Raw genomic sequence first — 9044 nt, 5'->3', positions numbered from 1 at the left:
CGTCATTACGCAAGCTTGAATAGCCTAGGGAGTGCTCAGTTGAATGCAGTTTGGAAAGAATTATGGCAACTTCGCCTTTCAGGGAAGATCAAACATTTTGGCTGGAAAGTATTAAAGGGGGTATTACCATGTTACGGTGTTCTCGCAGGCAGACATGTACCCTTGATCCCGCAATGCCCGCTGTGCAAAATTGGTCTAGAGGATATCCAGCACTGTCTATTTACGTGTATCTGTGCATCTGAAGTGTGGACTGCTCTAGGACTATCGGAGGTGATTGAACAAGCCGCTCGGCAAGACCGATCCGGCTCTATCACCCTAGATATATTGATTCGGCTGCGCACAGTGACACATACCATACCAACAGCCGAATTTATATTGGTGGCCATGTGGTTCATTTGGTGGCAAAGAAGGCAACGTACAAGAGGGGAGACAGTACAGACACCGAATCAAACAGCTATTTCTATTCAAGTACTTGCCACAAATTTTGTTCGTGCTCATTCATCAAACCAGCCTATACGTAGGATTGATCATGTATGGAAGAAGCCAAGTGCGGGAGTTGTAAAAATCAATGTTGATGCATCATTTCATGAGGATAAGTTCACAGGAGCTTGCGGAGCTGTTGCACGAGATGACCATGGCAAATTTCTGGGGGCAACAACTCATGTCCTACCACATGTGTCTAGTGCAGGTTCAGCTGAATTATTTGCTATTCGATGTGGTCTGTACCTAGCAGCGAAACTGGGTTGTATGAAGCTTATCATCGAGTCTGATAATTTGACTGCGCTGGAGGCCATATCTGATCCTAATGCCTACATGGGAGTGGATGTCCCAATCATAGCAGAATGCTCCCTCATGTCAATGGATTATGCTTCTATCAGTTTTGATTATTGTACTAGAGAGGCAAACTTGATAGCGGATGGTTTAGCAAAGCACTGTTTCAGCATTAGTAAATCAGAAGAGTGGGAGACCATCGTCCCTGACTTTATTCTCCACCATTATGTAAACGATCTTGCTGTTATTTGAGGAATAAAGTTATTACGCTCAAAAAAATATCATAGTTAGTATCATGCATGTCAACTAGGCAATTTTGATGAGGTGTCATGTCATTAAATGAAGAAAGAGAGGGTGGAGTATCATATCATGATACCATATCATAATAAATGATATACTACTTTGTGTCATGCATGACAATAAATAGAGTAATACATGATATTAATATATGATAGTATTATGCATTAGGGAGGTAGTATCATACACTAGTATCAGTATATGATACTCGCCGTTACAACCAGCCTAACATTTCCGACTTTTTAAGTATTTATTTCATTATTTCATTTCACAAACCTTTTTTTCCTCCCGTGGAGCGGTCGCACCCGGGTCCCACCCCAAAAGCCCCAACCCCCGAATTCCCCAATTGGCCATTTCTGCACTGAATCTCATTCCCATCCCAGCCCACCACTGTAAAAAGGCGGCCGTGACAGTAGGGTTTCCCGATTCCCATCCAGCGTACAGACTAGGCGACCCCCGCTTCCCGTCCCCTCTCTCCTCCACACGCCTCGTCCCCTCTCTCCTCGTCCGCCGCCGCCGCCGCCGCCGCCGCCATGGGCAGGGGCAAGTTCAAGGGCAAGCCAACCGGCCGCCGCAACTTCTCCACCCCGGAGGAGATCGGTAATGACCCGAGCCCTCACCCCTCCTCGATTCCGTTCGGTCCCGTCGTAGTCAAATTCAGTGCCAGCTAGTGGGCTTTGTCTGCCGCCGTTGTCCAGGCGACTGCTTGATCTGATGTTGCGGCGAGGAGGCTTTTCTTCTTCTTCTTTCGCTTGGTTGCGGTGTTCCGGTAGGATAAGGGTAGCTCATGGTGACGTCAACATGCTTGGTTTTACTAGGAGGCACGGCTTAACATAAAACGATTTGCTTACAATGATGCTATGGGTTGTCGACGATGGGTTCTTCGTTGATCTATCCCGTGCGTCTTTAGTGTTAACGTTTTTGTTTGGTCTGGATCACTGGCGGAGGCCTCCAGTGGGCAAGCCTCTGGATGCTCATAGACTACACATTTTGCGTATTTCCTCCCTAAGGTTTAGATGCTTTCTCCATCACATGACTGGAGTACTGGACAACTTCATTTGCTTCGTCCCTTGATTTGTTAATGGAGTTTCCATTCATTTTCACTCTTATCAGAGCTTCACAGAAAAAGTTTATTTGTGAAGTTTAAACGCAGTGAGATATCAATAGCACCATGTATTTATCTAGTCTCAGACGAATAAGCGTTTTCGAGGCATTATACAAGAGAGATGCTACATTTGAATTTGTTTGCGTACCTCTACAAAACATTTTTTGGGTGCCTTCGTATATATTTGTTTGCACCTCAGTGACTATTGAGTCATTTGTATTTGGCAATTTTACTTTTGCTATTCTTTCGTGTGTAGCTTTGACTTATATCTGATATTTTAAATGCAGCTTCTGGAACTTCAGGGCGTCCACGCTCGTTTAAGAAGGTTTGCACCTTCCGGAATTGAATTAATTTCATCAACATAATATTAGGTTACCTATGCCTTTGTTGTGCTTGTATTATAAACTTCTGATTCTAACATATAGCCACTGAGGTCCTATATTTGCTAATCTGATTGTGTAGTTTTTTTTCCAATTGTTACAGCCGATTTCATAATCATTTGGGAAAAATACCAAGAGTTTTTGAGTGCATATAGATGAAGTGTTTACGTTTAATGCAAATGTGATCATGATATACTCCTTTCTGATCATCGATTTATATTTTTTAATATAGAATGTAGCTGAAGCAGAAGAGGAAGAGGAAGAAGTGGAAGAATCTGAAGAGGAAGAATCCGAAGACGACGGTGAAGAGAAGGTTGTATGCACTTATCCATTTGGAAGTACATGTTCATGTGCATGATTCATTGTTTACCAATCTGATTGAGTTTATAATATTCCAGAAACATAAAGGAACTGAAGGTGTTATTCAAATCGAAAATCCAAACCTGGTGAAAGCAAAGAATATAAAAGCCAAAGAAGCTGATGTAAGTGTGTTACAACCAGAAGCATCTATGACTTTACTACTGGTGGCTAAATATCATAAAATAGCATGCCACACTGGTGATAGTATTAAGTTTCCTCGTCTTCTCCTCCATTGCCTTTTCTATGTTGTCATACAAATGGCGTTGCCCAGCTATTTTCAATCATGAAAAGTGAAGTGGAACTCTTTATGAGCTTTAAAATCTTCTTTCCATGTTGATACAAAATATCACATATCTCCAACTAACTAAGCTTGCACGTTTCAGCTTGGAAAGACAACTGAACTCTCGAGGCGTGAGAGGTACTTGTCTTATATCAGCTTGTGCTATTTTCCTATTTGTGAAATGCGATGGTTATTCCATGTTTTCTATCTTACACTCTGTTTGTGTACCATATCTCGCTGCAAATGCTCGTGCACTGCTTCTGTGTCTACCTTGAGAAATGGAGGAACATTAACTTGTAGCCTCTGGGCAAGTGGGCATGCAAAAAAAAAAACTAATATAATGAATCAGTAGATAAACAAAACCTATGTGGTGGTACATATTAGTGGTCAGCATATTACCTTCTATGTTACGTCATTCCCACTGGTTTGCAGGTTCTCATGAGTCTGTAGGTAGCACATCTCAGATTCGTTCTAGTCTCTAGTCACTATGTTGGTACTCACCTTTATGTAGAGATGGTCTTCATGGTAAACAGTTCCGTGTAAAACTGTAAGGGAGAGAGTGTGTGTGTGAGTGGAAAGAACACAACACCTATTATGTCGAAGTCCGTACCATTGTGATCTGCCCCATTGCATTGTTATAAAAAATCGTTTCATCAACTCTGCTGACACACTGCTATCATGTTTATTTTTAGAGAGGAGATCGAGAAACAAAAATCTCATGAGCGCTATATGAAGCTTCAGGAGCAAGGCAAAACAGAACAGGCGAAGAAAGATTTGGGTGAGATTTTTTCCATGTTGTGCTTACCTCTTATCTTCTCTTGGTGTCTCTTGGCCATGGTTATATATGTACTCTTCACATGGACTGCTACAAGATTGGACTCACATAGAAACATACACCACAATAAGGAGAGTAGCGTTTTGTGAATGAACTGAGTGAATAGAGTATTGATATCAGCAGCAGTGAACTCACAGCTACTGCCCAATCATATATAATCATCAACTTTTTAAAGCCCTGCATACATTCAATATTGAAGCATTCGTGGAAGTTGCAGATTGCCATAACTATTGTCTTGCAAATGCAGAACGTCTTGCTTTAATAAGGCAGCAAAGAGCAGATGCTGCAAAGAAACGGGAAGAGGAGAAAGCTGGTATGCCCCTTGATATTTGTCTATTGTTCATGTTAAGTTCAGCATCGTTGCCCTACATATCGTATTCACATATAGTCTTTGACCTCTACCTGTCTCATCAGTTTCTCATGCTGAAGTATTTGTTCCTTTGATATTTTTTGCTAAAAGGCATTTTAACACCTTTGAATAGTTCCAACTTCTTTATCTATAACGGGGTCTGCAATTTGGGATTTGTGACGGAATAGGAGTTGTGAATGGGTACTTAGTTCTGTATGGTTCACAAGGATTACGAGTCGACGAGTCGTTCCGAGGTTGAGACTCATAGACTAATCAGACTAGTCTTAGACTAGTGCTGGACTAGTCGACATAGTACTGTAGTACTCAACTACTAATACCTAGTAGCAGTATGGAGTAGTATGTAGTAAACTGTACAGCACATTACAGGCCAGCAGTGCTAGCCAACACTAGTCAGGCCCAGCCCAGCCTAGCGCCACACAGCATGCCCCCACCAGCTGGCCCATTTGGGCCCAAGTGGCTAGCCTATACTTAACTCACGTCCCAGCCACTGGAACCCTAAGATCCCAATCGATCCCAACTCAGCCGCCAGTGCCAACACGCACGGGAGTACGTGCGCGTGCCCCGCGCCTCCGGCCGCTTCCGCCGGCGAGCTTGCCGACCACCACCGTGCCTCCTCCCTCTCCTCTCTCTCTCACTCTCTCTCTCTCTCTCTCTCTCTCTCTCTCTCTTCCTTCTCTCTCGTCTCAGGGCCGCGCTCGCCTATGGGTCATGGCCACGGCCGCCGCCCGAGCACGAGCTCCAGCCGGCCGCCGCGCCTGGCTGCGACATCCGCCGTCCCGGCGATGAGTGGCGGCGGCCTCTTCCAGCAAGCTCATTTATACCTCCAAAATTTTGAGTCGCTCGACTCGATTTGGTCGACTAGCCCAGACTAGTCGTCGACTAGTCCATCCACGGCTCGACTCGGTCTGCTAGTCTACACGAGAAATGCAGTCGACACTCACTTTGCGACTAGTCTAGACTAGTCGTTCGACTCGTAATCGTTGATGGTTCAGAGGGAGGGAGGGAGCTGCACTTTTGAAAAGTAGCATGGCATGCCATGATGGACAGAAAGCACACGGGAGGAAGCTGAAGCGTCTGGTCACCATGTAATTTTTGCATTTATTACCCTGACATTTTTTGCAGTCTCCATGACCAGACCATTCCACCCCTCTCCCCTTCGTCTTCCTCAAGGTAGCAGCAGTCCTATATGGCTCAATCGGGTGTGAAAATTAGACCATTAGAACCCAACAAATAACCCCCGAATCAAGATGATACTAAGAAGAAATCTGCACGCTAGAGCTGTCATAGACCACCGAAGAGGGAGTCGCCTATGAACAACCGTCAATCACACCTCCCTTTCCAATAGTGATTCGCCTAGAACCTACTGTCATTACTCCTATCAATGCACACATGAGTATCAGAGAGGGAGAGGCTAGCGCCATGATGCTCTGTTCGCATGCTGCCGTTGTCGCACTTAAGTCGCCACTGCTATTTTGCACGAGATGTAGAGAGGGATTTGGGCCCTAGGATTCCATGAAGTGGAATTTTGGAAGCTAGGGATTTGGCGATTGTGGTTTTTGGAGGTGGTGACGAAATTGGGAGCCTTTCGACAGGAATTGCATACATTTTTTTCTCTGCAAATTAGCTAGGCCTGGAAGAGGTGTTGGTTTCCTCACACATGTGGTGTATGTGCACTTGGCAGCATGCCATTGTGGACGAGATTCTCTGACTTGCCTCACTATGGAGTATGGACTAAACTGACCTTGAAAGCCAAGTTTAGGGGGTCACTTTTCTGCACTTTTTATCTTCACATGGACTAAACTGTACAGTGGCATTACATCGTATTAGAATGCTTAATAATCTGGCTAGGTCATGAGCCACACACTTGTCTACCCAGTTCTTTTTTTAGGAGAAATCGCGTGTTCATTACCCGAGTGTAAACACAACATACATGCAGCACTCAGTAGAAGGGGCCAGAAACACAGCAGAAAGGCCCCCAAGAAAAACAAGTAAAGCCTGGGGGGGCAAAATGCAAAAACGCCAACACTCCACGCCGATCCGTACCGTTGTCGGAGTGCCGTCGAGGAAGCGGACGAGTCGCCATCCAACCTTGAACCGGAGAGACTCCATTGCAGTTGAAGCCGCTTTGTGAGCCAAAAAAGTGGTCGGTCGGGGATCCTTCCCACGCTTGCCGGTCCTCGGCTCCGTCGTCTCCGTCCTACCACAACGAAGGAGACCACCGAAGCCGCATGCCGCAGACCACAAACCCGAGACCAAGCCCCGTCTTACCGCACGGGCCAACACTGTGTGTCGGCCATATCTCCTGTACACATCTCTCCCATCTTCGCTGACGGTGCCGAAGTAGACAACACCTGAGCAAACGATGCCCGCCACCGCGCACGCCGGCAAGGTAGAACCAAACCTCACCGCCCAAACAGAGCGGCAGGAATCTACCCCAAAGGCTCCTCTGCCATCCTGTAGGACGTCGGCGAGGGGGACGGAGCCTCGGAAGAAACGAATGCTGATGAGACACCGTCGTCACTAGAGCGTTGCTCCACCAAATCCTAAACCTAACCTATCTACACACTGAGAACGAAGCGCCGGGGTTCCCCTCCCCTCCCGCCGCCGGAGGGAAGAGGAACCGCTGGGCTCGCTGGCTTTCGACCGTGGAAACGAAGCCTTCTCCCTCTTCACCTCTCGCGGGAGCATGGGAAAGGGGAAAGGCGGCTTGTTCCGGGTTGTGTGCTTTTGAGCTGACTTTCCCGGCCCTTCCTTTCCCGTGTTATCTGCCCAGTTCTCAGGCCCAGGCCAGACATCAATTTTTCCTAGGCATAGTGTAACACCAACCAAACTCTAAACGACTACCTGCCAAATAGTACTATGTGGCCTTCGCATAACATCTATTGAAAAGTAGTTAGAAATGGTAATAGACTAATAAATATAGGCGAATATAATATTTTGGAGAGTCGTTTGGAGCACAGAGAGAAAAAGAAAGGGAATCTTTTGGGAGGCTCTCCATATGTACTACATCCTCCGTCCGGAATTGAGCGGCGGGAATTAGCTGCCGCTCAAACGCAGACGTCTTTGAGCAGCAACTAATTCCGGATAAAGGGAATACTTTGCATTAACATCATTTTGTCTCTTATGCACAACAAAGTGTTCGTATTTTCATTAACCTAAAAATTTGTAAACAGTGTCACATTCTTTAGTTTGAGAATATTACGAGTTGTGCACTGAATCATATCCTGTTGTTTGCAGCTAAAGAACAGAGGAAGACCGAAGCGCGCAAATAACCGCGTAGGTTGTGGAGGCTGTGCTGTGTTGGCTGGATATTTATTTCTATGCATCTTAGTATATTTAAACCCTGGTCTCTATTGCATCATCTACATTTCCATAAAAACCGTGCATTGACAAGTGTAAAGTAGTCCTGTCAGCGTGGCTTGCTGTAAACTTGAGCTTGGCAGGGTACACATTTAGTGAGATCAGCTTATGTGAGATTTGCTTTCACTCAAATTGGTATGGAAAATAACTGTTGAAATTTGACGTTGCGGGCTTTCGTTGTGTGAATGATGGAGAAGAGCAAGCGCATGTATGCCATCAATCAAATACACAATACTTATTTTTGAGGGCAAAAGAGCGCATGTGTGCCATCAATCAAATACACAATACTTTTTTAGGGCAAATACACAATACCTTGGTGTGATGGAATAACTGAATAGATGTGGTGATTAGGGCATGTACAATGGTGCTATCTTACGAGTGTTAGAAAATAAATAAATGCTGAGATTGAGGAGAGAGAAATCATAAGAATAGTCTTGTCTTCTCTTATTTAAGAGATGGTTTCTGAGCATAATTTATCTCTTCATATTTTAAGAAAATAGCTAGTTATTAAAAACAAAACTAAAATATAACATTGTAGATATTTTTTTGTCATCTCTAAATATAACACATTGTATGACTTGAGAAGTTTCAGCTCTGATTTAGTCTCCCAACAGACTTATTTCTCCATGCATAATTTTTTTCTTCTCATTTTTGACCCAAATACAACAAAAAGGAGACCCATTTTGATTTATGTATTTATATGTTTTGATACGCCACATGACAATATATATTGACGACAATTCATAACCACATACTACACGTGTGTATTTGTTTCCAGAAAATTTGGAGGTATACAAAATAATATTTTTGAAAAAAGTAGTGTTCGCTGTTGTATATATATTTGTGAATCTGTCCTCCAAATCTTAGTTTCAGCATGGAGTATGACATTTTGAAGCTCCTATTTTCTTAAAAATAAAAATAAAAATAAAAATAAAAATAAAAACCGAATTTTCAAGAATTCTGAAAAAAATCAACGTGTGTAAAATTTTCATGCAATACTTATGAGGTAACGAAAAATAACAAAATCATTAAACTTCACGTGTGTTTTCTTCTATAGCTCACATGTATCTCATCGTAAGCTTTACAAACATGTAGAGTACATCTATATGTACATGTGGGTTGTTTTCAATTTTTTTGAAACTTGAAAATTTGATTTTCGATTTTTCCTCAGAACTCCAAACGAATTTCTTATACATCTCCGCCTACTACCCTTGCTCTGTTTTTCAATTTTTTTGAAACTTGACATATTGATTTTTGGTTCTTCAGAACTCCAAACAAATTTCTTG

The 9044-nt window shown here is 43.6% G+C and overlaps 1 protein-coding gene across 1 annotated transcript; it reads left to right on the top strand.

Moving 5' to 3' along the window:
* The first annotated feature begins 1434 nt into the window (after positions 1 to 1434).
* Positions 1435 to 7920, top strand: LOC125544815 (28 kDa heat/acid-stable phosphoprotein-like protein). Its single transcript, XM_048708582.2, has 8 exons — positions 1435 to 1668; positions 2461 to 2498; positions 2786 to 2866; positions 2952 to 3035; positions 3297 to 3331; positions 3886 to 3971; positions 4276 to 4341; positions 7636 to 7920. The coding sequence occupies exons 1-8, from the start codon at positions 1602 to 1604 to the stop codon at positions 7668 to 7670; spliced, it is 492 nt and encodes a 163-aa protein (XP_048564539.1). The 5' UTR covers positions 1435 to 1601; the 3' UTR covers positions 7671 to 7920.
* The last annotated feature ends 1124 nt before the right edge of the window (positions 7921 to 9044 follow it).

This window comes from Triticum urartu, chromosome 3A, assembly GCF_056163025.1.
Source record: "Triticum urartu cultivar PI428250 chromosome 3A, HENAU_Tu73, whole genome shotgun sequence".
In the NCBI taxonomy this organism is placed as follows: domain Eukaryota; kingdom Viridiplantae; phylum Streptophyta; class Magnoliopsida; order Poales; family Poaceae; genus Triticum; species Triticum urartu.
The sequence above is the reverse complement of the archived record's forward strand: the minus strand, read 5'-3'. Positions and strand labels throughout refer to the sequence as shown.

What these genes read in the sequence shown, in the direction of transcription:
- LOC125544815 (XM_048708582.2), top strand. Translation starts at nt 1,602, where the DNA reads ATGGGCAGGGGCAAGTTCAAGGGCAAGCCAACCGGCCGCCGCAACTTC. An exon ending in CTCCACCCCGGAGGAGATCG is followed by an intron (nt 1,669 to 2,460) that starts GTAATGACCCGA and finishes TTTTAAATGCAG; the next exon opens with CTTCTGGAACTTCAGGGCGT. An exon ending in AAGACGACGGTGAAGAGAAG is followed by an intron (nt 2,867 to 2,951) that starts GTTGTATGCACT and finishes ATAATATTCCAG; the next exon opens with AAACATAAAGGAACTGAAGG.